The sequence below is a fragment of the Electrophorus electricus genome, chromosome 1 (genome assembly GCF_013358815.1).
Source record: "Electrophorus electricus isolate fEleEle1 chromosome 1, fEleEle1.pri, whole genome shotgun sequence".
NCBI lineage: Eukaryota > Metazoa > Chordata > Actinopteri > Gymnotiformes > Gymnotidae > Electrophorus > Electrophorus electricus.
In genome coordinates this window covers 2,427,501-2,455,376 of record NC_049535.1, presented here as the reverse complement: position 1 = coordinate 2,455,376, position 27,876 = coordinate 2,427,501, and the positions used below count along the sequence as shown (strand labels likewise).

At 47.4% G+C, this 27,876-nt stretch overlaps 2 protein-coding genes and 1 long non-coding RNA gene across 6 annotated transcripts in view; 1 reads left to right on the top strand and 2 right to left on the bottom strand.

Annotated features, from left to right (window-relative positions):
• The window catches only part of sbf2 (SET binding factor 2), a 73,735-nt gene extending 51,337 nt beyond the window's left edge, over nucleotides 1-22,398 (top strand). Inside the window, exons 18-42 of one of the 4 annotated variants that reach the window (XM_027012601.2) lie at nucleotides 3,753-3,923; nucleotides 4,334-4,590; nucleotides 6,124-6,296; nucleotides 6,399-6,472; nucleotides 7,849-8,044; nucleotides 8,230-8,357; nucleotides 9,066-9,241; nucleotides 9,382-9,512; nucleotides 9,613-9,814; nucleotides 10,094-10,290; nucleotides 10,507-10,650; nucleotides 11,672-11,755; nucleotides 13,047-13,121; nucleotides 13,679-13,857; nucleotides 14,440-14,616; nucleotides 15,356-15,457; nucleotides 16,303-16,488; nucleotides 17,403-17,529; nucleotides 17,898-18,025; nucleotides 19,249-19,473; nucleotides 19,604-19,711; nucleotides 19,966-20,156; nucleotides 20,275-20,362; nucleotides 20,463-20,594; nucleotides 20,979-22,398. In XM_027012601.2, coding sequence (XP_026868402.2) covers nucleotides 3,753-3,923; nucleotides 4,334-4,590; nucleotides 6,124-6,296; nucleotides 6,399-6,472; nucleotides 7,849-8,044; nucleotides 8,230-8,357; nucleotides 9,066-9,241; nucleotides 9,382-9,512; nucleotides 9,613-9,814; nucleotides 10,094-10,290; nucleotides 10,507-10,650; nucleotides 11,672-11,755; nucleotides 13,047-13,121; nucleotides 13,679-13,857; nucleotides 14,440-14,616; nucleotides 15,356-15,457; nucleotides 16,303-16,488; nucleotides 17,403-17,529; nucleotides 17,898-18,025; nucleotides 19,249-19,473; nucleotides 19,604-19,711; nucleotides 19,966-20,156; nucleotides 20,275-20,362; nucleotides 20,463-20,594; nucleotides 20,979-21,077 — 3,750 coding nt within the window. In that variant the 3' untranslated portion in view covers nucleotides 21,078-22,398. Of the gene's footprint in view, nucleotides 1-3,752; nucleotides 3,924-4,333; nucleotides 4,591-6,123; nucleotides 6,297-6,398; nucleotides 6,473-7,848; nucleotides 8,045-8,229; nucleotides 8,358-9,065; nucleotides 9,242-9,378; nucleotides 9,513-9,612; nucleotides 9,815-10,093; nucleotides 10,291-10,506; nucleotides 10,651-11,671; nucleotides 11,756-13,046; nucleotides 13,122-13,678; nucleotides 13,858-14,439; nucleotides 14,617-15,355; nucleotides 15,458-16,302; nucleotides 16,489-17,402; nucleotides 17,530-17,897; nucleotides 18,026-19,248; nucleotides 19,474-19,603; nucleotides 19,712-19,965; nucleotides 20,157-20,274; nucleotides 20,363-20,462; nucleotides 20,595-20,978 lie in introns of all 4 variants that reach the window. The other 3 variants (XM_027012590.2, XM_027012619.2, XM_027012611.2) reach the window with 3 other exon arrangements.
• Nucleotides 4,468-13,138, bottom strand: LOC113579006. The gene is made up of 3 exons (XR_003410816.2): nucleotides 12,176-13,138; nucleotides 4,681-4,802; nucleotides 4,468-4,554 (listed from the first exon to the last, which is right to left on the bottom strand). It is a non-coding gene; the product is annotated as an uncharacterized LOC113579006 (long non-coding RNA).
• A 4,782-nt stretch (nucleotides 22,399-27,180) lies between the features above and the next one.
• swap70a (switching B cell complex subunit SWAP70a) overlaps nucleotides 27,181-27,876 on the bottom strand; it is an 8,659-nt gene continuing 7,963 nt past the window's right edge. The window contains exon 12 of the mRNA XM_027011730.2: nucleotides 27,181-27,876. This exon is cut by the window's right edge and continues 1 nt beyond it. Coding sequence (XP_026867531.2) covers nucleotides 27,759-27,876 — 118 coding nt within the window. The 3' untranslated portion in view covers nucleotides 27,181-27,758.

Sequence of the window (27,876 nt, the reverse complement as noted above, 5' to 3'; positions counted from 1 at the left end):
ACTGTAGACATTCTGAAAGTGATTTTGGCTGAGTTAGAATATTGGTGTGTGTGTGTGTGTGTGTGTGACTGTAGCTCTTGCCAGAAACAACCTCTTCAGTCTTGTTAAAATTTCACAGGCTATCCTGCTGTCTTTATAAACCCCTCTTGTGCCTTAACCACTATCCTTAAACATAACGGAAACAGCAAGTTTTATTTAAATGTGTTGCACAGCATTAGGGTATTCAGGTTTTTTGTTGTTGTTTATATAAAAAAAAGGCACCACAGAAGTTTGTCTTGTGATATTTGACAGCTGTTCTATATCGCTAACTGTAGGCATTCTGAAAGTGATTTTGGCTAAGTTAGAATATTGGTGTGTGGTGTGTGTGTCTGTGCGTGCGCGTGTCTGTGCGTGCGCGTGTCTGTGCGTGCGCGTGCGTGCGCGTGCGTGTGTGCGCGCGTGCGTGTGTGCGTGCGTGTGTGCGCGTGTGCGCGTGTGTGCGCGTGCGTGTGTGGCAAATGTTGCTACTCCAAGCAGCTACTGTGGATTGCCTGATATCTGGGTTACCAGAGTTAGTCTGGCAGGCCTCCAGCGCTTTGTCATCTATCCCAGGGAACTAAGCTGAACTGTGGTCAAGGTCTGCGTGCCACTGCCCATGGGAAGCACCTCAGCACTACAGTCAAACACTACAGTTTGTTTTTCAGGTGATATTCAAGCTGAGTGTTACTGTGCACTTGACCCAGATTTCAGCTCACAGGCATTGTCCTCAGACTCTGGGTTATTGAAATGAATTGCTTGTATATTTCTTGGCCTTAAAAATTGACCACAAACCAGAGGTCTCCTGCTTCTCCTGCTGCTGACCTTCCCAAACCTTTTTTTTTTTTTTTTTTTTTTTTTTTTTTTGGCGAAATTGTGAAGCAGAGAATATCACCCAAGATAACACCTGTGTGCTGTCCTCTGCTGTCATCTCTGGCATGCACTTTAGTTCAAAGTGATCATTCTTTCTGCCTTTCTCTCTCTCTCCTCCCCCATTCCCCCCAGGATTCTTCGCGCTCTGCCTGGGTTGTGTTAGACTGCTGAGTATTTAGTGCTGCCATGACTCACACCTATGTCTTCCTTCACACCTCCTATCACAGACGGTCCGTGCTGAATTTCTCTGCTTTTGGAGAAGCTGTGCTGTTAGCATGCAGGGACCTTCTCTCGGGACTCACACAGGACTCCCATAGGAACAGGCCTGTGGGAAATGACTGGGCTGTTGTTGTGAGGCAATCTCCACCTCCCACCGACACTTCAGCCAATCCCGTGCGATTGTTGCCATTCTTTTAGTCACAGTTTGTGCAACGGGGATTTGTGGGTTCACTTTGTCAAGCTGTTATATTTCTTGAAGCAGACATGTGGTGATGTGCTAGCGTGATCCCTGCGTGCTGCAAGTCACCCAGGTCCTGACCTCCCACATGTTTATTTTGCATCTTGCTACGTCCGAGCTCCAATTACGGCATGTCCCAGGAGCACCCTGTTTGGCCTAGCGTGCACCATATTGTCCCACTGTTCTTTTACCCTATTTTGTTTGTCAGATGCCATAGTTATTAATGTGATGTTTGTTTCAAGATGGCTTTTACTGGTCCTAGACACAAATATTTTGCAGCACAGCACGTTTAATGATGTACAGCAGCAGCTCACCGGGCCGCCTGTCAATAGACTAAACCGGTTTATTCAGGTTGGGTAGGCTTCCTTTACCGCCCTCGTTGGGGTCTTTTGTCATTAAGCAGGCGGAGACGGCAGGTTATTTGTTCCAGAATACTCGTAACTCATCGCATTTACCAGGCGCGCTTACCGTTCAAAGCCTGAGCATTTTCACCCTTCTCCAATGCTTCGCTTCAGACAGCTTTTATGAGACATGGCAAATCGCTGTGGCACTGGAGACCTCTCCTCGCCGCTGGTCACACACCCTCCTTCCATTCCCTGCCTGCTCAGCTCAGATCAGTAGCTGGCTCTGGGTTTTAAATCAGCGCTGAGCTTCATGGCTCTCCAAGTTGCTCTTAAAGTGCAGCCTAATTGGTTCCTGCATGTGTGCCTGCCCGTGGAGGGGTGGGCGGGTGGTATGGAGGTGCATGGTTTCAGCCCAGTGTCTCTGCCAAGCCCTCACACACTCCCCACCACAGATTCCTAACCAAATAAAACGGCCCTCTGACTGGAGCAGGTCAGCTCGGCTCCATTACTTCTGTAGCAAGTCAACAGGCGACACACACACACGTGCACACACACACACACGCACGCACGCTTCCACGCCATGATGATGAAGACAAATATTACCGAGCTGTCACGGGCAATCTGGTGTGGCCCCTGCAAAAACATCTCTAACGGCCTCCTCCTCACTACATCTTTATATGTCGACCTTTGGAAGCGAAGCATAGACACCCCAATCCATTTTGATCGTCCTAGTCCGTTAGCCCCGACATGGCCAGCTGGAGTTCTCTCTCCAAAAAGAATTACAGCCCGACTGGATTTTTCTCTGCCTGCAGTGTGGGCTCCTTGGATGGCGTCTCCCTTCTGTGTGGTTGACTGATCTTAATGTAGGGTGCAAATGTCCTGATGTACGTTAGGCTTTCCAGACCATGTAAGGGAAGATGCACTAAACAGTTTCACATTACTGTCTGCCTTCTGAACCCTAACCCACAATCACCACCACCCTCCGTGATGGAGAGACGCGCTTGAGGAAACGTGCGCTTAATGCGCTTCGCTGCCGAACCCGACATCACCTCTGCACTCCAGATTAGGGATAGCGGCGGGAGGAATTGCAGCCCAAGGTGCTCAGCTGCTCTCCGCGTGCAGCAGGTGACTTCCTGCTGCCCTCTAACGGGAGAGCTGCTCCTGGAGAGGCCCGACAGGAAAGACCGGGCAGACCCGCGGATCCACTCGTCCTTTTTGCACCCTTTTGTTTGTCTGAGGTCATTTAAATGTGTCCCTCTTTGTCTGCCATCAGTCCTCCTTGGTGGTATCTCACCCTAATCCTCCCGTTCTCTCCGTCGACGCCGCTGTGTTTATTTTTCCATCCGTCTTTTCGATTGTGGCTGCGGGTTAAGGGGGCGGAGCAGTAAAGGTAATCTCTGAGGCCGAGAGAAATCTGAGCGTGCGTGTAGCAGAAATGCGAAGTGTTGACGCTAAAGCCAAGCATGTGGCCCGGATTCTGGGACAGAGGGAAGTGCGGGGGAAGCGGGACTTTGTTTTTGCCTGGAAGATGTACTCTGTGTTCTAGTCTTTCCACAGTGTTGGTGGTAATAAACTTTGCTATGGCTCTGTAAGCATGTGTGAGCCGTGTTGCGTGCGCATTAGCGTGTATGCAGTCAAAATCTACAAAGGCTGTAAAAACATGCCTTAGCAGACCTCTCTCCTCTGTCCCTTTGGAGTTACAGACGAACACAGTGATTTACACGACAAAGCACAGAACAGCACTGGAGCTGTTTTTAAAAAACCCACTTTGGGAACCAAGCTCATTCTTACTTAGCGAGGCCTGTTACTGTACGTGTCGAGAAAATGGTCACTAAGACTGAACGATCGCTCCGAATAGTTGCGATAGTTGTGCATCGTTTTCCTCTTCTCTTTGTGCTTTTTAATACACTCCTTTACGAGCAGTGCCGTCTGTGGCCCAGTTGCCCGTGTGAGCCTCTGAGCTAATGCCCAGATCAGTTCGTTACACAGCAGTTGAGTTAATCAGAGCTGCACGCCAGGGCTTCGGCCCGCGAGTGTCATGAATCTTGTCGTTTTGCTTGCAGAAACTCGCGCCTGGGGTGAACCAGTTTGCCTACACCTGCGTCCAGGAGCATCCCATATGGACCAATCAGCAGTTCTGGGAGGCAACGTTCTACTCGGAGGTGCAGACCCAGATCCGAGCACTGTACCTCAACATTCCTGACGACAAGCAGCTCAGCACGACCAAGCTCAAGGTCTGGGGAGTCGTTTTTAGGACTGCAAGACATGGTTACTCATGTGTTACTTATTACAAGTTATTAATCAGTTGTTGAGACGTTGTATATGAACAAGATGCAAGTCAAAATTGTTTTCTTAGTATTATAACAAAAGGTATTTTCTTGTTGTTGTTTTTTTGTTTGTTTGTTTTGTTTTGTTTTTGTTTTTTTTATAAATACTTTTGTAATTACATACTTTAATCTCTGTCATAGACAAAGTGGTCCTAATGTTGACAGAGCAATGACCACTTTTAAATTTGAATGAGGCGCAAGAGGTCAATAGTTGCTAGAGTAATCAGCTGGTACACAGCTTAGATTCTTGCGCAGTGGACATAATGTCAGCTGTCTGCTCTCCCTCCTGCGTCCCCCGCCGCAACCCGTCCCACCAGGCGCAGGGTCCCAGCGAGTCGGAGCGCAGTGCCATGGACCTGGCCGCCGAGCAGATGCGGGCCTGGCCCGACCTGAGCAAGGAGAAGCAGCAGGAGCTGGTGAAGAGTGAGGAGAGCACGGTGTTCAGCCAGGCCATCCACTACGCCAGCCTCATGGTCTACCTGCTCGTGCCCCTGGACGCCAGTAAGAACAAGCTCCTCCGTGCCACGCCGGCCGCGGACTGGGAGAGTGGAAGCAACAGCATCGTCACCAACAGGCAAGGCAGTGCCCCCCCCAAACACACATGCACACACACACACACACACACACACACACACACACACACACACACCCCTCGACCCCTCACCGCTGCTGACGGATAGCAGCCGGAACACCGCTGCGTTTTCTGCCGTGGCTAGGACCGCCGCGTAGGGCCAGACGTTGGCGAAGCATCACTTATGTCCAGGGTTCAGCCGACCAGCCAGTAGCCTGTAAAGCAGTGATTAATGTTAGCTAAAATAGCAACCAAAACTCTCCTATCTGGACGGGGGCCATTGAACGAAATGAAGCTGGCTCAATTCTGGCACAAAAGCTAGCCTGGAGAAGGAGCATAGTTTCCATAAGAGAGGCAGTTTCGGGGGGCATCTGCTGAGGACACGGTAACAGCTCCCCAGGAGAGAGATCCCATTCTGTGCCGTATTACTTCCCACCTTCCTTAGCTGGCGCCGCAGGCGGTCTGCCTCCAAGTCTCTTCCTCAGCTGAGCGGGGAAATGTGCCGACCTGTCGGAGACAGCACTCAACCATAACCAAAATCAACAATGGGCCCTTGGGGGGCAGTGGGGGTTTGGAGTAATGACAGTGTGCTGGCTTAAGGAGACACACCGGACCCCAGGATATGAGCCCAGGCCAGGCTGATATCTCCAGAGCTTTGCTTCTACGATTCCTTTGCATTTTTCTTCATTAGAGACTGCACAGTAGCTCACAGTGCATATTAGTGGAGCGCAAGCACAGGGAACCGCTAATTCTAGCAACTGGTGACAGAGCTCACAGGGAGTGTGTGAGTGTGTGTGTGCGCGCTTATTGAACAGCTTCGTTTCTGTCCGGTGACGCACTGTCTGTCTGATTAGGAAAAACCATAGTCATTGCTGTCATTATGTCACTACTGAAGGATGTTGGGTTGTGTGTGGTGTTTTGGGGTTTTTTTTGTTTTTTTTGAAGGTCTTGCTCCAGGCATGTTTTGAATTTATTTCTGCTCAAGTCCGGAACCGGTCCATTTGTAAACAGGGACGACAGTTGCATCACTCTCTTGACATCCACTAAGCCCAGGAGAATCTGGTAGCAAAGTGTCCTGTTTGTGTTGCTGAAGTCAGAGCATGATACAATATGTCCCAGCGCAAGTTTTATTTATGTGAAACTAAATTAATGTTACTAGCTAAAGCAGCGACAGGTTCTTTTTAGGGTTTGATTTTAATGTGAACTGCCCAGGACATCAGCAGTTCAGAATGGCTGTCAACTAATTATCTATTGCGCAATGTCACATGCTTTTGCTTTTACTGCCTGTTTAGAAAATCTTCAATGTGAAATGTAAACAATGTTATGCTGATAAAATAACCCGTTAAATTTTGCCCTTTGGGGTTTACAAATTGTCTACAATTTCACACAGGTGTGTGTTATGTGTGTGAGATGCAGTGAAGTGTTGCTGGAGGACCTGGACTGGGCCACACTGGCTGTGGTGTAGTAGTGACGCTGTGCTACAGGACCGGGACACTGGCTGTCCTGCTTTATGTCCTGCTCTTGTGTTCCCTACAGCATCGCAGGCAGTGTGGCAGAAAGCTTCGACACTGAGAGTGGATTCGAAGAGTCTGAAAACAGTGACGTCGCAAACTCGGTGGTAAAGTTCATCGCTCGGTTCATCGACAAGGTGTGCACCGAGAGCAGCGTGACACAGGATCACATCAAGAATCTCCACAGCATGATTCCAGGTAAAATGAGATTTTTCTAATTTGTGACTGAGAACTGTAACAATTAAATGTTGTTGTGTGGTTAATTTGGTGAACCGAAATCTCTCTCTGTCTAATGTTCAGGCATTGTGGCCATACAAATGGAAACTCTGGAGGCTGTTCACAGGGAGAGCAGGAGACTCCCACCCATTCAGAAGGTGATCTTGGGTGTGTCGCCATCTTGGGCGCGTTACTAATATCAGATCTGTCCGTGCGACCTTTGTGAATTGTGAGACATGTTACTCCCAGGCCTTTGTCTTAGATTACTGGATTTTTAAACCCGTGTGCCAAGCCTGAGTCTGATGTTCAAAGCAGAGCACGGGGCCAGTCTGTTGCCAGCAACATATTTTAGTCCTGCAGAGCCTGTAAACAGCTAAAGCCATCAGGCTGGCGATTTATGTGCAGTGATGCTCAACTGTTCTTGCATGTTGCACTGCTGTTTTGGCTGCTGGACATGGAGTGTCTTGAGTACCCAGAACACTAAAATTAATCACTGATGGTACAGACACCCAAATAAATAAAACTACGTTACTCTGTCTAAAGGTGATGCTGAGGATGAGATGTTTTTTTCCAGGAGGTTACTGTGAGTAAGAGTCTTCTGACATTTCCCTTGTGTGTGTGTGTGTGCGCGTGTGTGTGTGCGCGTGTGTGTGTGCGCGTGTGTGCGTGTGTGACCTTAAAGAACTTCTCAGGAATAAAGAAAGAATGCTCAACTGGCTTAAAGCAGTGTTATTTGTGGGCGTTACTAGGCCAGAAGGGGAATCGTAGCTAATGTGTGGCTGAGGAAACCGCCTTATGCAGGCCTGCCTTGACCTCTCCATCCCCTCTCCTGTGTGATGTGTGAGCAGGCAAAGGTTCCTCTAGGGAGCCTGTCTTCATAGTAAACATTTCTAGCCTGACTTCACAAGCCAAAGGAGGCCTGGCCCGGCCCAGCCATGCAAGAACTTGGACCCTCCATACTTACAAGCACGGGTCCTCCTTTCTGATAACCCAGACATTCGTACAAAGGACAAGAACCTGATTTTCCAGAATTGCCCAATTCCTTTGTTGTTTTGCTGTTCTCCCATGTCCTTTAATGAAATGGATAGACAGCGGAGCACAGTCCGAGCCAGAAGAGGCCGAGCGACCACTTCAGTGTCCCGTTAATGTAAACATAATGGTTCAAGGGAATATGTTTACTGTGACCAGAAAGCCTAATTGTTTGAAGCCTTCAGACATCTGTCATCTGGGCGGCATCCCCACAGCTTGACAATGTTTACATAAAGTTGGACCATAAAGATTAAAGTCGTGTTTATACATTGTCAGTTTTTCATAAATCATTAATGTAGACTGGAAAGATTCTTGGCAGGCGTGACCCTCGGCCCTTGTATTTTCAGAGAAGAACATGCCGTCCATTTTGTGTAATACTGCAGAGTCCCGGCTGCGTCGACAGCGTCCAATGCCAGACTCCGGCCGATGAAAGCGCGGACTCTCGGCAGCATGACCTGGAAGCGTGGGAATTCAGTACTTCTGACTGTGCTCCTATCCTCCGCAGCCAAAGATCCTGCGTCCCGCCCTGCTCCCAGGAGAGGAGCTCGTGGCCGAGGGCCTGCGTGTGGTCCTGGACCCTGACGGCAGAGAAGAGGCCACGGGCGGCCTGCTAGGTGGACCGCACATCCTGCCTGCAGAGGGGGCACTCTTCCTCACCAGCTACCGTGTCATCTTCAAAGGCACTCCCCACGATCCCTTGGGTAAGGGCTACTTCACACTCCCACACTCTTCTCACCAAATCTTTCTTATCACAGGTCTCGGTTTTATGTGTTTTTCTCTCTCTCTTCTCCCGTGGTGATCGTTTGTGACGCACACAATAACACTTGGTTTACAACGTCCTTCTGTTGCCCTTTATGCACGTGTATTCGCTTATGTCTGCCTGCAGTTGGCGAGCAACCCGTGATCAGAAGTTTCCCCGTGTCCACGCTGACAAAAGACAAAAAGATCAGCATTCAGAACCAGCTTCAGCAGAACATGCAGGAGGGCCTGCAGCTCAGGTCCGCCTCCTTCCAGGTACAGAATCCGCCAACAAGCCAGAGGGGCGGAACTTTTCCTGCTCATCTTTGCGTTCTCCTATTTTTACCCATGTAGGAACTGACCTCAGTACAGTTTTTTTTTGTGGATTAGGGACCTTCTATATTTCACTTCATTAAATTGTTTGAATTCTGATTACTGTAAAAGCAGTATCAGTGTTTTGATGTCTTTTGTTCAAGATATCTTTGTAGTCTCCCATGAAGGGCATGGTAACATTGTGCTATATTTAAACAGAAGAAAAACAGACCCACATGTTGTGTTCATGGACTGTAAGGCCATAAATATTTAACGACTCACCCCAGTCCCTTAACGAATGCATGCCATTAAACTGGGACCCGTATGGAAATGTTTGTAGTTTCTATTAGAAGTTCATTAAGCACAGTTCATTAAGCACAGTTCATTTAGCACACTCCTAAAGAGTGGAGGAGCACAGGGAGGGGAAAGGGGTATGAGGTCAGAGACCAACATTCGCTCCCAAACATTCCTTCCAAAAAAGCAGAGAATGAGCCCAGACACTCAGCGGTCCAGCTCGGAGTAGTTCGGCAGGTCCTGATGCTGGCCTCCAAACTTTCCAGTGGTTATTTACACATTTAGAGGTGACCCCAGCAGGAGAGGGCATACTGCTGAATTTCGCCAACGCAGTAGTGAGAATGAGTAAGGCCAACAGCGTTCTGTGGTGTGTCTCAGCTTATTAAGGTGGCGTTTGATGAAGAGGTGACCTCCGAGATGGTGGAGATCTTCAGGAAGCACCTGCAGAGGATCCGTTATCCGCAGTCCACCTTTAGCACCTTTGCGTTTGCGGCCGGGCAGATGGCCCCACAGCTTCTTCTCCCCAAGCAGAAGGAGAGGAACACGGGCTTCCGGTGCGTTTGAGGCATCGACTAAGATATCGACAGCGGCTGACTGGTTCCAGAAAGCATTATGGAAAGCAAGCTGTAGAAGTGAGTTTAAATCAAAAGGCTCAGATGGAAAGGGTGACGTGCTTTTTGCGTTTTCTCAGCAGCACACTGTCCAAGACCTTAGCGAAAGGGGCGAAGAGAGCAGGTATAATCACCATGGGACGCCAGTCCACCCTGCAGAAGAAACTAGAGAAGGGCAACCGCATGACCTGGTATGAGGATGACGACGTCTCCGGTGAGTCAGGTTTTACCCACATATCGCGGCAGGGTGGCGGGGACGTCAGCGGGTGCTCCGTCTGGGGTCCTGACCTGGGTCTGGTGGGGGTGCATTGCAGTATCGGACGACGGCGAGCCACCCACCAGCAGCACCCTAAAAGCCTCGGAGAAGTCAACCATGGAGCAGCTGGTGGAGCGTGCCTGTTTCCGTGACTACCAGAGGCTTGGTCTGGGCACCATCACGGCCAGCTCGTCACGTTCCAAGAGTGGAGAGCAGTTCCGCGTGACGGCGGTCAACAGACTCTACTCGCTGTGTCGCAGGTTAGACGCCGTCCTGCATTCAGTCGTCGTCGCAAAAGAATGACTAAATGATCACCCTTGCATTTGTTTAGTTAGTCAAACATTCGAAACATTCACAAGAAAAATATTACCTTTTGTTTTGCAAACATTCAATGAAACAGTGACATTATCTGTTCTTACCATCACTGCCTTCTACACAAGGACATTTCACAAACTCATCGGAGCATTACGGAGTGCAGACCACTGTTTACTGTCAAGCAGTCTCGCTGTCCTCCCGAGGGTTGTCTTTGTTGTCTGCAGTTACCCGGGTCTACTGGTGGTGCCACAGACCGTGCAGGACAGCAGCTTGCAAAAGGTGGCACGCTGCTACAGACACAACCGGCTGCCCGTGGTGTGCTGGAAACACCCTGGCACCAAAGCTGTCCTGATGCGCGCCGGCGGCTTCCACGGCAAAAGTGTGGTCGGGCTGTTCAAGTCCCAGAACCCCGCGGCAGCAGGTGCGTGCCCACACCAGTGAGAATTTAGGGACGCATTAGAATGTTCTGTATCGGACTGAAATTGAAATGACATTCATGTAGTCATACTGTGATCTCTCTCTCCCTCTCTCTCTCCTTCCCACTCCTTCACTCTTTTTCTTTCTCCCCCTCCTCGCCCCCACCCTCTCTCTCTCTCTGTTTCACTCTCTCCCCCCCACCACCACCTCTTCGCTCTAGCTCCTACCTCTTCGTCAGAATCGTCCAGTAGTCTGGAGCAGGAGAAGTACCTGCAGGCCATCCTCAGCTCAATCCCCGTGTACTTCAAACCCAACGGTGGCAGCAACACGCTATCCAACCGCTCACTCGTGGGCCTGTCTCCAGGTACACCCCTCTCACCCCTGGTGTTTTGTCCCATGCCTGTTTTTGCTTGTTGTGGTCCCCATTTTGATGTGGTGTTTTCTTTCGGGGCTTATCTCTCCACGGCTTCCTCCCATTGCCCAAACTGTTATTTATATTTGAAGGTCTGAGCTCCAGAGGAACTCAAGCACAATGTATGTGATTACATAAGCGGAACAGGACATGAAGGGGTCACCTTGAAACCATCTCTCTTCCATTACCCAGTAATCCCTGCTGCCCCAGTCCGGTCCTGTCGGGTGGCTCTAAACTGCCCCATCAGCAAAGTGTCTCCCCCCACAAAGCTCCTTTTGTCCCTGCTAACTGGGCTGAGGGAGACAGCCCCCTTGCCTGAGCACACTGACAGTCATCCCTCCTGCCCATAATGGAAAGACCGTAAGATTGTAGATTGGGCTCAGGTGTAGTGGACTGGATTAGATTACAGATCACAGCCTTGCAGCATGGCCCGGGGAGCCGCTCAGAAAACCCTTAGCACGTTCCCTTCTAAATGCATGTTATGGAACAACTGCAGCTGAACGTTGCCTAACCATGTAAGACATGGTCAGGTTACCCGAACGTGACCTTCACTGATCTTCCAGGCCCATTAAAAGGTGTAAGAGGATTGTAATGTGTTTGTGGTTGGCGAAAGGTGGAATTAAGGTGCATTTAAAGGTCTGATTTAATCAAGTATTCAGTACGTGCCAAACTGTTCGTGCAACTCGAGTGAGTCATTGGACATGTCACCAAAAGTGCATGGGCAAAAATCGAAAGTGTGGTGGAGGCTTTGGAAGGCAAGGCCAAGACAGTCCTTCATTACTCAACCGTCATTGGTTAAGGCACATTTAACAGCTCTGGAGGACACACAGGTGCTGTGTGGTTTACTGTCAGCCAGTGTTTTCGACAGCTCACAAAATGTTCTGCAATGTTGTCATTCACATGAAGAATTTGTTTTGTCAGAGAGCCAAGATTAGACAGTGTTTGATTCGAACACATTAAATGTCTTTTACAGCTAGTGAAAGGAGGTCAACAAGAATCCCAAAGATAGCACCCGTCCACTTGGATATTTCTTTCTCCAACAGCTTCGCTAGAGGAGGTAAGCACGCCACTATCAGTTACTTTCCACTCTAAGGAGTAGTAGTATCTACTGAAGACCTTGACTATACAGGTCATATCTCTAGTTCTGTATCTGGTATCTTAATATTACATTCTCCATGTTCTTTCAGACCACATTTCCAACACAGACACACACCCACACACACCCTCTTATGCACGCTCTTGTGTTGGCTTGTCCTACTCTGAAATCTCCAGTGCCACTTCTGCTGAACTTTGCAGATGTCTGTTTCTACAGGCCATTGGAGCACAGAACATGTTTCATAAAATGTATAAGAGCAGACACACACACACACGCTCCAGTAGTAAGACAAGACTTTAGCAAAGCTTTGGCAGCTTTGGTGTTAGTAAAGCACCACTAGGTTTATGACCTTAGCTGTTGGTGCGAGACGAGCCTTCATACCTTGGTCTGAAGGTGTTGGTGTCGCAGGCCGCAGTCTCTCTGCTTGTGTGAGAGGAATGTATTGGCAGTACAGTCACTGATGATCATATTCTTGCATAAGACCCATCCTTCGGACGAAGCATTGATTATGTGCAGGGGTGAAGCAGAGAGGGAAAGGGTGTTACTCGAGTGTCTCGATTACAGTGTGCGATGTGGTAATTTGGGTTAAATGCAGTGAATGCGAACAGTGACTCATTACAGCAGAATTAGAAAGGGCGGCATCTTGGAGGCGAGTACCGTTGTTCTGTCAGCGCGCGCATCTGCTCCGAGGACAATCGAACCACAGTGGTTTCCAAACACTCGGACTCTTCAAACGTCTGGAATTGAGACAGTTTTGTTGTCACCCTCATGAATTTATTAACTTGTGCTGGCTTGTGCAGAGATGTGTCACATACCACTTAAAGCAGAGGGAAAAGCTGCATGTTCATCAGTAAGAAAATAGCATGTCCTGAACGTTCCTTCGTAGGTTACAGTGTAAATACACAAAGGTACATTGTTTACATCTTATGGTGAGTGTAGGATTTTGTAGGATATGTTTTTAGATGTTTGTAAAGTACAATTTCATTTTGACATTTCAAAGAGATATTGAAGTGTAGCAGTGGAGTGAAATTTTCAGAAGTTCGGAAGCACTTGAAGCAGTGCGTGTTAACCGACCTTTCAACTCACCGCTGTTTTCATCAGTGGCGTCACTTTTTAATGGCTTTCATGATCTTTTTGGGCCGTTTGACAGTAGCAGTATCGGTGGCTGGGTTTGGAGGAGTCTGTTTGTGTGAATTTCTACATCTAATGTGATTTCTCTGTGCCTCTCATCCCTGCATCCCTAATCTGTCAGTGCTTGGGTACAGGGACAAACTTTTCACTCACACAAACCAAAAATCTGCAGCTAAGGGGAGACTCCACAATCAAGGTACAGTCCCTGTTCACTCTGACTAATCTGTCATTTGCTTTCCATAAATCGCCTTCCTAACATGCCTCACTCCTTCCTAACATGCTTCCCTGACCTCGCTTCACCACAAACCTCCCCCCCCCCCCCGTAGTTAGCACGTGTCCTGCTGCAGTGTTTCCTATAGTTCCACACACCGGCGGTGTTCCATGAAGTTCTGGCTCCAAGCCAGCTTCTGGTGTTCACTCCTACCTCTGTCAGCAGAGGGTCACTCCTCACTCAGCTGAGGGTGAACCACAGTTGAATTCTGGCATAAACATTTGTAGGATCTCTTGAGAGAAGAGTTATAAAAATGGGTTGTTGGCTTGTATTAGACATGTTGATTTGCTGTATTGTAAACAGATTGTTATAAAACATTTCTGGAGGTAATAAATGTACATCTTCCCTAACCAAACCCCCCGCTCCCGCTAACCACCACAACTACATCCACCTCTCCCCCGCTGCAATTACACAATCTGTAAAGCGCTCTGACGGTGACTGTGCTGTCTGTCTGTCCGTCTCACCCTTGATTTTAACGAAAGGTGTGTGGGCAAGCCTGCGTTCCAGCAGCAAGTTCAACCAGCACCCCACTATGGCAGAAGTGGGGGCGCGGTTAGCTGGCAAGGATCTGGCACCCCCTGCAGGCAGCGAGAGTCTGCAAGCACAGCTCCTCAAGAAGCAAGCAGCCCTCTATATCTTCGGAGAGAAGTCTCACCTCAGGGTATGGACATCAGTTTTCAGTGACACATGCAGTCATACATGTGAGGTTATACAAGTACAGTTGTGTTACTACCTGAAGTGCTAGATCCTTAATGCTTTATCAATGTGGGAGCCTAGTGGGAGGATATTGTCAGACTGTGACTGCAGTCCGTCATACTTGGACCACATGTTTTCCAGATTAAGATAAATATGATAGTTCCTAATAACTGTTTAGAAAAGTCTTGATTTATTGATACAATTTTCCTGTTTTGGATAAAAGTGTATTACATTTGGATCACTGGTAAAATTCTGTGCTCTCTTTTATGATATCCCTGTTGCATTTGTCTGTGGATTGATATTATATTTTTTGGCTTGCTAACTTTCTAATAAATCACTGTTTGGTCACCAGTTATGCAAACTTGGTTCCTTTTTCGGCGTTCTTTATGTGGTCCATAAAAAGAAAAACATTTTGTTATGCATTCGTCCTTTACTTCATTCACTGGTGTATCTAATCCCTTTTGGTGTAGAGAGTTTGTGAAGTTGAGTCTGGTGTGGGTCTCCGTGATCAGTCTAATGTGGGCATGACCACCCGTGTCTGTCTCAGGGCTTCAAGTTGGACTCGATGCTGAACTGCGATCTGGTGCCGGTGGAGTTTGCAGACACACGGCAAGCCAAGGCCTCCTTCAAGAAGCTGCTCCGCGCCTGTGTTCCGAGCGCCATGCCAACCGACACAGAGGACTCCTTCCTCAAGGCGCTGGAAGAGAGCGAGTGGATTCTGCAGGTGGGTTCTCGTGCTCCTCCACCACTAAATTCACCAGTCCCTAACGTGGCATCATTAAAAACCGGCCTATGTTATTTTGACCAAGATTATTCACATTCACTGGAACGTGTGAATGCTGTGACTCATTAAAACTGCCCACAGAACACTCATAGTTCAGGAAACTGGTCAGGATGCACAAAAAATGGTGACTTCTTGGTGCATTTTTCTTCCATATCAATATTGCAAATGCCAGTATCACCAGGACAATTAATAAGAGCTGTATTGTGCAGCCACGTTCAGCTTGGTACAACGTGCTTTTCGGTGTCTCGAAGCACTTCCCTGTAGTCAGGTTTCTGGGGAGGACTGTGAGAACAAGTTGGGCCGTGACTCTGAGCCCCTCCTCTCCAAAGTGCTTCCTCTACCGCTTCCCCTGGGAAATGATCTGGCACAAAGATGGGAACGCAGTCGAGTTGCTTACCACGCTAATGGCTGTGCCCCCTTGAGTCCCTTGCCCCAGGGAACCCTCTGCCTTTCATACACCAGAACAATATTATCTATGGGGAACTGTTCCAAGGTCGCCAAGAGGACCACGTCAGCAGTGACCTGTGCCCATAGCCAGCCGAGCGTCACAATAAATGCAACAGGAACAGCTAAACTTACATTCTTAAATTAGTGTTGTGCTTTTTTAAATTATTGTCTCCGTGTGTGTGTGTATGTGTGTGTGTGTGTGTGTGTGTATGTGTGTGTGTGTGTCTCATAGCTTCATAAGCTGCTCCAGCTGTGTCTGATCCTAGTTGAGCTCCTGGACAGTGGGTCATCAGTGATGCTCAGTCTGGAGGATGGCTGGGACATCACCACACAGGTGAGCCTTCCTCTCTAATATATGCACTACAGACCCAACATTTATTCTTGTGGGGGTTTTTTGTTTTGTTTTTTGTTTTTTTGTGCCACTTTGCTTGCAGGCTTCAGTTTTTTGTAGCACCATCTGCCCCTCATTACATTCCTTCTTACTTCAGTTCTGCAGCTCCAGCAGGGTTTGTCGCATTCTTGTGGACTGAACTCAGATTTTCCATGTCTCCTCCATGTCTCCTCCATGTCTCCTCCATGTCTCCTCCATGTCTCCGCCATGTCTCCGCCATGTCCCCTGGTTAAGACAGAGCAGCATCCATAAAGAGGGCACTGTGTGTCCTCAGTGCAGAACAGACAGGGGAAGACCTCCAGTGTGCCAGGCATGTGTCGGAACCAGAAAGTTACCCCCGCCCATGTTTCTCTCTCTCTCTCTCTCTCTCTCTCGGCATGATCTTCAGTCTTGATCTGTCTAAATGAGCTCCATGTGTTTTGGCTCTCAGGAGCTGTTAACATGCGCTGTTGGGGGGTGGAAGCAGAGCTGGGTGCTGTCAGATTGCATATTGGCCCTCCAGTCCTCCACTACATCTGACTAGGACATGAAGCTAAAGACAGAATATTAGATAGGCCACTCTGCGCAGTCACACTGATGTGTTCTAGTGCCCTTTTTCCATTTGAGGCTTCAGTTTGCCTTCAGGCTTGTGGAAAGCTCTCCACTTGATGCATCGCATACTGATGACGTAGAACGCACCTTAATGCGAATGCCATGTGACCGTGTCGTCTGTGGAGCGCCTCCCGACGCTGAGATCTTAGTTGGAGCTGATCCCCAGGCCTGCTGCTCTGTCTTTCTTCTCTTGTTAGGTGGTGTCGCTGGTGCAGTTGCTGAGCGATCCGTTCTACCGGACACTGGAGGGCTTCCAGGTCCTGGTGGAGAAGGAATGGCTTTCCTTCGGCCACAAGTTTAGCCAGCGTGGTAACCTGACCCCCGGCAGCCAGGGCAGCGGCTTCACGCCCATCTTCCTGCAGTTCCTGGACTGCGTGCACCAGGCGAGAGCATGCACTCACTCTCAACGCGCGTACACACACACACACACACACACACACACACACACACACACGTCCCTTGTTCCCCTCGTGCTTTAACCATGAGCTCACAGCATTCTTACAGTGAAGAGCCAGCAGGGAGGGATAGACAGAGGGGGGCAGAGAGAGACAGCGAGAGAGACAGAAAGAGAGAGAGAGATAATGAAAGAGAGACTCAGCTGTCAGAATGCATTCTCTAGCTTTCCCTTTGCAATCCCCACACCACATAAGTCATTTAGATCTGCTCACTGGGGATGCCTTTTTTTTTTTTTAAACCAACAGCAAATTTTTTATATATATTTTTTTTAAAGTATCATAATCCAGATGGTCTTTCGACCTGCAGGCACTGACCTGAAGTGGGGTTCAAACCTCCCTCCAGGTTGTTTGAAAGCAGGTTGACGAGGGGTCTGTGTTGCGATAGAACAGCTCCAAGAACGCGGTGTCTCCTCTCTGTGTCTCTGCTGGGAGCCCAGCGCTGCTCTGTCCTCAGCTGTTTCCCAATAAGGATGATGAAAGCGAGGCGTGGACAGCCCGGCTGACCCAGGCACACTGACCCACGCTGTCATGCATATGAGAAACGCAGCAGAAAGCATCTGAAAATAGAAGTGCCTCATTTTACAGGCAGCTGTTGTTTTTGCCAGCGAACACAGGTGGCCCCAATTGTGAGAACTTAACCGTGGTGGACAGATGGACAGTGTCCCTTATTTCTGTCTTCTGTTCTGCTGTTTGTTTGTTTTTTTTGTTTTTTTTGAGAATTCCTCCCCCTGGCCCTGCGTTCCCCCAAACTCGGCTGTGTCCTGTTTGTAGTGGCTAGTGTATACGCGGTCATCGCCGGGGCAGAGAGGCTCGGACGCGGCTGACTAACCCTCTCATTCCAGGTCCATAACCAGTACCCACTGGAGTTCGAGTTTAATCAGCACTATCTGAAGTTCCTTGCCTACCACTACATCTCCAACCGCTTCAAGAACTTCCTGCTGGACTCTGACTACGAACGCCTGGAGCACGGTACGCATACACGGCCCCAGGGTGCCTGCACAGTGAACCAGCTACAGCGCATTCTCAGTTACTGGCTATAACAAAAAAGAGCCACACTGTGTTCACGAAGTAATCAGAATGTGCTGGAGACAAAGAAGGAGCTTTGTGAACATGTGGTGGCAAGGAGGCAGTCAATGACCTCTTCAAATGTCTCCCAATAGCGTTTTGTGCCGTTAACAGCTCGGGTGCATGCTGAGACAGCCAGCCGCATGCCGGCAGGACTCTTGTCTGAGTGAAGTGTGCGCACTTGACACACTTTTGACTCCAGGCTCACACCTGATTGTGTTACAGTGTGCAGCTTCTTTAACAGCCAGCCCTTTGTTTCTCGGACTATAAAGGCACGTTGTTTGAGGATAAAGGAGGCAAGCAGGCCAGGAGAGGGATCTGTATCTGGGAGTCTATCAGCAGAATGCACCACCGGAGTCCCATCTTCTTCAACTACCTGTACAGTCCTACAGAGGCAGAGGTAAAGAGAGAGGAAAGTGTGTGTGTGTGTGTGTGTGTGTGTGTGTGTGTGTGTGTGTGTGTGTGTGTGTGTGTGTGTTCGTTAATGCTCGAGTGAACGCCCCCCAGCTTGGACCTTCTGCACAATAACATGCCTGTTTTAGCATCTCCAAGCTTGCCCAGTTATGTGTCTGGTTGTTTAAATGTTTCGTGTTCATTCAGTGAAGAGTCTGTAGCTTACTCCCTTCTCACAAACGCAGGACTCTTCACTTAGTTCTGAGTCAATCATTTTCTCAACTGCTGACCGTAATTACATCATTACATATTAGCACAAATAAATCAGCATACAAAAAGCTAGAAAGATTCTCAGCAGTTGGCTAGGTGTGTTTCTCCCTGTCTCTGCTCTCTTCCACCGTACTGGTAACACACTGAATAAGACTATTCAAGATTTGACTTTAACACTTGATTAACAAAATGCTTTCTTCGTGTTGGCTATTTGTTTTTTGTTTTGTTTGTTTGTTTGTTTTACTGCCACACATTTATTGCATTGTGGTGGTGTCTAGTAACTTTGTGTTAACACCTTTATTAGCAACTGCAACCAGAACAGTGCTATCAAATTGTGTAATACTAAACAGGACGTTAGCTAATGTTATTTGGCCAAAATTAAGGATCTAGCTAGATCAGTTCACTGTTGTTTCAACTGACATGTTTTCTGTTGTCCTCCAAGTCCACAGATACAAATGTATATGGTAATAAATATTTTTAAATTAGCTAAAATTAGCCCCAAACCCTCACTTGAGGTTAGAAATAGCAAGCTATTTATTATCCACACATTGAACTATGAAGCTTATTATAGACCTATATTCTTTAAATGAATTACCTTCATTTGATTTAGAAAGCAATACATTGACTGTTATCCCCCCCCCCCCCCCAATATTTAATTTATTTAGCATTAAGGGCATCATTCTGACCATACTGTGTTTACATTTACAAATATTATAAATACAAATTATATTACTACATAGATTCATGACTGGCTGGAAGAAAATGAACAGCCATGTTAATGGCACTGTGAAAATCGTTTCCTGATATAAAGTGTAATGTCTATAATTTGTGCATTGCCCATTGACTAGCCTACCCAAGTGAAATGACTGGAATTTGTCTAATATGTCAGTCCTGTGTACACAGCACGTCAGGTCGAGTGGCTTCCTCTGCCGTTCCTCATTCTTTCTATCTCCTGTGTAGCCCGTGCTGAAACCATCCCTTTCCATTCCAAACCTGACAAAATGGGACTTCTACACGGCCGAGACCCTGTCCACCGGGCCCTCGTATGACTGGAGGATGCTGGCGGTGCCCTCAGAGAGCACGGAGGAGCAGGACACCTTCAACTCCAGCAAGAGGAGGATCATCTGGCCCTGCTACAGCAGCGTTGCCCGAGCCCAGCCTGATGCCATCACCAAACTACTGGCGGTAAGCCTGGCCTGCTCCGCTTCCCGCTTCTCTATGCCCCTGGGCATGCTGGGACATGTAGTGCTAGTAAGATGAACTAGTGCCATGTAGGCAGCCAGGCTGCGCTTTGATACAGTATCTCTGACTGCAGGACATAGAGAGACTGGAAGGGGAGCTGAGCCAGGTTCCCGAGCGATGGCAGGCCACTCTGGAGAAAGTGAGAGTCAGTGTGCAGGAGGACCTCAAACAGGAAGGCAGTGTAAGCTGGGCTTCTTCATGCTTTCTTACCCGAGTGTCCGTCCAGATGGTGTAATACACTTAACCGGTTCGGCTGTGTGATTACAGACCTTTTAAAAAGAGAGAACGCTCTCTCTAAGGCTCATTCTCAGTTCCTATTTATTTACACACGCACACACACAGACAGACACAGACAGACACGCACATACACACCTGCCCCTTTTCCTGAATGAGCCGTTCTCTTTTCCTTTGTCTTCCCGGCCCCTGCCGCTGTAGCTTCGGAAGCAGTCGATTTCCGTCTCGGGCCTGATCCCCACCTCCAGCCTGCAGGCCTACCAGCGGCGCTCCATGCTGCACCTGCCTGACAGCGGCCTGGGCGAGGACAGCAGCCCTACTGCAGCCAACGGGGTCAACCGGCGAGCCGCCACGCTCTACAATCAGTTCACGCCCCGCAGTGACGAGAACAGGTGGGAGGAGTCTGAGGAGTCCCTGCCACTCCCTGCCGCATTGTTCAGAAATGAGACCCATGACTGACATCCTGACGGGTCGTTGTAAGGCAGACAGTTGCTGGTGTTGTTCTCGCAGGTCTTTCGAAGGGGTCCTGTACAAGAGAGGGGCGTTGCTGAAGGCCTGGAAGCGCAGGTGGTTCGTCCTGGACATCACGAAACATCAGGCGAGTGCTGCGTGTACTAGAGGGGCTGTGGCTTTGAGTGCCGGAGTTGCTGTTTGCCATGCGGTTTTCCGCGCACGCTGACCGTGGCGTTTTTCTTCAGCTGAGGTATTATGACTCGGATGAAGACACCAGCTCCAGGGGCCACATAGAACTGGCTGAGGTGGAGTCGGTTGTCATGGCAACACCAACCATAGGAGCCCCCAAAAACATCAGTGAGAGAGCATTCTTCGATGTGAGTAGCTTCCGTGTCCTGCTTATACACTCAGGGTGTGACGTTGAAGAGCGGCACGTGCTGCACGGACCACTGTTGAGGTGGTGTAAGCGCCTCACGTGAAAGAAGAACATTAACACGTCAGCAGAGAATAAATGTTGATTGCACAGCTGAAACTTAAGATGCATCAAGTCATTTGTTAAATACTAACAGTAGTTGTAAAATAATCAATTTCCCCCAGGATCAGTCAAGTTCTGTCTGTCCATCCGTCTATCTATCCATAAATCCATCTGTCCATCTAACCATCTATTTATGGTCATTGATTTTCATTCGCTTTCCTTATGGTAGAGTTCTTTGCACATGTTTTCAGTTGCAAGCTTTCACAAACCTAGACTCTCTTTCCAGCTGAAGACCACTAAGCGAGTGTACAACTTCTGTGCGGAGAACGCTCAAAGCGCCCAGCAGTGGATGGATAAGATCCAGAGCTGCATCTCTGATGCGTGAGGGCGGCTCTTCCCCGACGGGGTCCTCTGTCAGAGCCCCTGGAAGCCAGGTCCCTCACCCCTCGCCCCTACCGTCTCTCTCCCTGCAGGGAGACTCACTGTGCATTAGTAGGACCATAGCAGCGCTCCCCAGTGCCTGTGGAAGGGGAAGGTGTGATGGGAGTTCTCCAGAGGATCTCTCCTTCCCTACCCCACTATGAGGAGTGCAGCAGGTTCACTGCCGCGGTATTCTTCTCCGGAACTGTGCGCGTTCACGTTAGCCGGGTTCCGTCTCACCCCGATCACCGGCGCTCTCCTGTCAGCTACTCCTGAGCTCGGCTGCTTCAGAGCCTCTCGGATTCTTGCAAGCACAAGCCATTGAACACTCTGGGCCCAGAATAAGATTGTGTGCGGTCAGAACCCATGAGAGAAAATACTTCTGATGAGGAAAAGACGTTGCTGCTTATGAGATGCAAAAGAACCGCCAAAAATACCTGATGGATGTTTTTTAAAAGATGCACAATATAACAAGGCAATTTATTTGCACTTAATACTATGATATGCACTCCAGCACTCCGCATATATTTTTTCTAGTAGGTAAAAACAGCAAGGCAAAGTCATTACTTTATGTACAAAAAAACATCTGTCTAAACAAATGTATACTCTTAAAAAAACAATACTTTGCACACTAAAGCATAAATATTTCCTGACATTTTCTATTTAAGCCATTGTGGTTTTGTGTTTTTTAATACATGAATGTGTCTGCTCATGGATAACAGGTTGGTTTTTGTGATGTAAATTATTTTTTTATCATTTAACGAGTAACTGGTGTTTGTTCACAGATGGAAATTTTATGTTTCCTGTAAATATCTGTAACATTTCAAACTTGGTTTTATACTGTGTATGTGCTGTGGTGTACGTGTGGGTTTTTTTTTCTAACCTTTTAACAGAACTGAAGCCATCGTTAGTTTTACATATTCTGTTGACTTATTGACCAAATTACTCCCTGTTTCTGCGTGAGCTGTTCTGTCTGACATGAAGGGACAAACACTAGATTTGTTGGCTCTCGCCAAGGGTCTCTCTGTATCGAAGGGCTCTTGTCTGAATGTGTGGGACACTGCATGATTTAACCCTGGTTTTCTTTAGGTAGGTGTGTGTGTGTGTGTGTGTGTGTGGTTTCAAGAAACAACGCTAAGAGGACTCACTCGGATAAGAGATGTCTGTTACTGTACATGGAAAGGATGTTGCTGTGTCTGTGTACCATGTTTGGTGGTGCCACTAATGTTCATGTTTGTTTATTTTTATTTCTTTGTAATAAATCGAGAACTTGAACATAAATTAAACATTTGACTCCTAAGTGATTTACTGTTGTATGCAAGAAACTTGCGGCCTTCCACGAGCTCGTGGGTTTTCAGTTCACGAGTTCATTCATACAGCGCATGACAGTAGCTTACAACCCATTTTTAGGAATGTTGCCCTTGTCTCTGAAGCCGAAAGCTTGTGCTGACATCACATACATCCCAGCCTGACTCACCATGTAACTACTCCCATATGTTGAGGAGCATCTCGGGGGGGGGGGGATGCCACCATCTCAGCCAGCTGTTTAACTTCCGTGCTACCTAAGGAGTGTATCGGACATGCCAGAATATGGATGTACTTGGTGTGTTTTGTCACACCTCTCTGCTGTTTATGGTTAACCAACGGCACTATATGCCTGTCAAGTTGAAAGACTGTTCCCAACTTATCCGTAAGCTTAGCATCAAGAAGACAGACGGGGGTTGTGAAGGCTGTTCCTTGAATTTTGTTTTCAATAAAAAGAACACCTCCACAAATCCAGCCTGTCATTGTAGCCCAGAAATGTGCATCTTGTTTTTATCAACACTTTTATTTGCCTTAATTTATGAAGGCAACTTTGGTACTGTAAACATTCCCATGCAATGATACGACAAGCGCGTATTTCACATATGACATGTCTAAGGGGCCCAGCCATCGGTGCTTCTCCCTTGTTGACAATAATCTGTAAGCCTCTTAACCCAGTATAATCACTGTTATATATGACTACGGCCTTATTCCCATCCTGCAAAGCAACATGGAACAGTGCGTAGGAAGGTTAGCACATCCTCCAAAAGTTTCATACAACCTCAGATTTTCGTGCTGCTAACATTTCGGTGTTTACTTCTCAGAATTGTGGTTTTGCATTTGCGCCCCCAAATTCACACTGTGTACTGCACAAAGCAGGCTAAATTGACCCTCCCGAGGGGCCAAATGGAACTTTCCCAGTGCGTTTCTGACATGTTCCTAACTTTGCAGCTGATCTATGTGTTACTGGATTTCAGGTGTGACTGAATTCCTTCTGCTAACGTAATGTTTCCTGGATTTTGTTGAAGTAAAACATGGCATCAACAAATCTCCTGTGTCCCTGCTTTCTGAATGAGACCTCTCCCTTAACTAGATGTAATAAGACACTGCTGGAAAGGAGTCTCCACTGTCGGGAGGTTGGCTCAACCCCCCCCAGCTCCCACACACAAGTTGGAGATGATGTGCAGGTGCAGGCATGACTAAACATCTGGACCAGGGCTCACTACAACTACAGCTGAGGAAGGGAGAGAGGGTTGCCGCAGAGGAGACTACTGGAATGGGGCAGATAGCGGTTAACACGGGTCTTAGGAATCTCTGCATAGTTGCTCGATGACACTTTTTCCTAGGAGAAAATCTTCAGCTTGTCACAGTTTATCATAGTCAACAAAAAAAGAGATGAGTAATTTTTGGACATGCAATGAATTTTTTAATTATTGTTCCATTTTTATGGGACGATGCATAGTCTACACTTAATCACATCAAAGCGTTTTGTGTATGAAATGTCTTAAATTGACATAAATGGAGCATAAATATGTTATTCTCATTCCAGCAACATAGCTAGTCATGGTTAAATTAGTATCTTTCTGCATGTCAGAGTGACTGGGATACTTCACATTGTTGCTGGACGATGGAACGCAGATGTTCAGATGTTCCTGTGTGAAGTGGTCAGTCACTGGTTTTTCTTATTCAGCTGGCAAATCACTATTGTGCATGATGTAACTGGGACACAATGAAGAATGGTGCTTACCAGGGGAGCGTGCACCACACTTCCAGCCCTGGCTGCCCGCAAGACATGAGGAAAATGACCTGTCAATAAAGACATTACGTGGGCCTTTCATAAACTCCCTAGATTTCCCAATATTTCAGTGAATTCCCTAATCTTGTTAATTCCATAACAAGATACCCCAAAGTCCAGAGGTGTTGTCCTCCAATTCATGTTAGGAAAGACAGCTAGAGAAGAAGACAGCCATGTTGGCTCTTCCTGGCTCACTGGGGGCCGTTCATCTGTGAAAAAGCCCGGGAACTGATGTCACGTTTCTTGCAATGCTGATACAAGTAGTGTCCACCTATACCGCTCCCAGAGGACGATTACAGCACAATACACTTAGATCAGTTTGGAAAGTCATCAGAAAATGGCCAAAGAGTTTCATTCTAGAGTGGACACTACAAAAAAAGTATCTTCCCATTCTGAATTGGTTTAAGGACAGAATCATCCAAAAGAGGGGTCATGTAGACAAGTTCTGGGCATTAGGGCCACATGGCGAAAGAGGTTTTTTTTTGCCTGCCTTGGGATGCCAGGGCTCGGCCGGTTCAGTCACGGGGATCATCCCTCTCCGGTGCACAATGGGAGCTGCCAGAATCAGGTCTCCAGGAAAAATGTGCTCCAAACCAAGCACGCCTGCATGCATTCCCGTTATACGGCGTTCCCGTTATACGGCCTGCATGCGTTATACGGCGTGAACGCAAAGAAAGTTTTTCTATTTATAAACAGTTAAAGTTCAGCTGTATTCAAAGTCCTGAGGGTGGTTATTCATGTGTCTACCCATTGGTGACTTTGTGAATTATTGTCCTAGCACTCACTCTTTCTGTGGGTTTAGGTCACGAAGGGCAGAAACTGTTGAGGACCATGGAGATCCACGACTGACCCTGGAGGTGCTTCTGAATAAAAGCCAATCACACAAACAAACAAGATCAAAAAAGTAGCCGTCATAAATCGATTTTGACCCAACATTCCAAACAGATGCGTCAGGGGGCATTCAGAACACTTTTCATTGTGAGCAACACAACCAAGCCATTATTCGAGCTGTGTGTGCATTCCTTTGCATGAATGTGCACGAGGGTGTGTAGCTACAAGAAAAAGTGGGTGGAAAACATTTAAACTGTTTATAAGTGTTAATTGCCCTCGCTTAGGAGCCATGTTTTTAAAAAAAATTTAAAATCAGTCAAATGAAAAGGAAAAGTAATTTTTTGCCAGTTCATTCAAGGTTAGAGTAGCATTCTGGATTAGATTGTGGTTAGGGTTGAAGGTAGAGTTAATAGAATGGATAAAGTTAGTTTTGCAATTAATTACACTTAGAATTCATTAAACTATCCGTTTAACTGATATTTAATCAATGTTTCGTCTCACAAATATATTAATAAAAGTATGACTTTGTGTTAGGATTTTGTATCTAATTCCGAGTATATTTTTCAACACCTTGACCCATGCAGGAAGTGTCACCATCGTCTCCAGCTCTGAACCTTAGAGTGAGTCCCCCGCACGCACACGTCACTCCTGATTTGCTTTGCAACGCGACTCGGTCGACCTGTCATGGTGGCAACGCCGTGCGTTTGTTGAACCGAGGCCCACAGCTTCTCATTTCAGACCAACAATCCCTCTCTGTTAAGGCAGACAGCAGGGGTGCATCATGGGGGCTGGCTCTGCCTGCCTGGTGCCAGGAACACGGGCCCAACTTCACGTACCCTTTGTTTGTTTTGACACATTCGCATGGCATGAAGACAAGCGTCTCCTCTATGGCAGAAGTGCCAGCGAACCGAGGCGTCACTGGGAGTAGTGTTTCTCACCATTTTAGCACATCAGCTGTGTTTGCCAGATCCATCAGGACCTTTGTCTTCAGTTTCGATATCACCTCTAGAGTTCAGACTGAGTTCAGATGTCATGCTAAGTGCAATAGCTATGCAACTCTGAACTATGAGAAATAAGTTAAGAACTAAAACATTTTGTACCTATATCATGTTGAAAGCAGGTGAAACTGTTCCTTAGCCTCCCTTCAGCCTGTTGGCTAAATCTGCATTTACTGTCAGCCTCACAGTACTGTTTTAAATTAGAACAGATATTTTACACACAAGAAGCATATCTCTGAGGACCCACTGATTGTCTTTTCCAGGGTTTCACAAACAATTTTCGTACAGTGTTCCATTCCTCAGCATTCTTGGAAAGATATCTTGGTCGCTGCTTTACAGTCTGTATCCATAACAAACCTGTGCCAGCATTCCACTTAAATGTAGCACCCAAGACAGGGTCCAAGGCAGACGGTGGAGAAGGAGTCCGGGATCCTGTTTTGTCTAACGAGGCTCAGAGGTATGCGCATGGCATGAGCTGCACCCTAGCCCACCAGCAGAAGGGGCTCGGTCCGGCTACTCCAGCCACAGTACCTGCCAGCCCAGAGGGCAGCAGCAGGTTTGGGACACACCATTTACATTTACAGCATTTAGATGACACCTTCATCCAAAGCGACTTACAATTATGACTGAGTACAACTTGAGTAACTGAGGGATGCTCAGGGGAACCAACAGTGGCAACTTGGCAGCGGTGGGTTGCTTGAACCAGCAACCTTCTGATTACACATCAAGTACCTTCACCACTGAGCCACCACTGCACCAGGTCTCACACACCCACCATCAACAGCCTACCAGTGCCAGCCGAGAGCATGGTGGAGATCTCCAGCGCCCCAGCCAGCACCAAAACAATGGCTGGCCGTGTTGTTCTGAGCCCTGGTCAGGGATGGCCTTTTCCTACCTTCGCTCATCTGCCAGGACCAACTGAAGGTGTGTGGTTCCACATGAGCCAGATATGACATGAAGTGAGGGTTTGGCAAGCAGAGACACATTTCACAGTTCACGATGAAAACATTTCAGCGACAGAAAAAAAATATGGCAGCAATAGAACACAATGGATCCTAGTGGACTTCAGGCTAAGTGCTACGAAACCGCTGAACATAGACTCCATTTGTGATGAAGCGCAGCAAAAGGAAGGCACTTAGGAATAAAAAGATGAAAGAAGATTTTAATCTCTTAGTTTAGTTACTGATGATCAGTGAAAACCAGTGGGAAAACCAGTGTGCTCTAGTTATTCTAACAGAAACAACACACATCAGAGACTGATACTGAGTATTTGCATCTTATTATCACAGACAAGCACACAGACTTGGGAATGACTTTGTAGTAAGATATAAATTTTGAAAGTTACATGACCGCCATCTAGTGGGTGTATCAATGCGCTCACACCCTGACTTCATCTAGACTTACATTTGGGAGTATATTTTAATATATTTAATATTTCATGAGAATAATAAAGCAGCAACAGAATATACTTTTGTTAAGGCATATTACAAAAATGATGATTTCAACCATGCAAAAATTCATGAAATATAAACTTGTTTTATGTGGACAGTAGCCTACATTAGGATAGCCTCATTAGGATGGACATCCAACTCAACAGAATTAACTGAAATATTATGCATATATAATGACAGCAATGCTAGTGAAACCCCGAGCAGAGCTAAAAAATAACTTGTACTTTTCAATAAAAACAATAAACATGAAAACCCCAAACTCCACCCAATTATGGTGCGTCGTCTCGTTTGGTCTTGGCCACTTGCCACAGTTTCTCCTTCATCTGCAGCTCCGCATCTGTAACCGACGCTACGCCCCAGTTGGTCATTTTCTGGTTAACCTTGTTA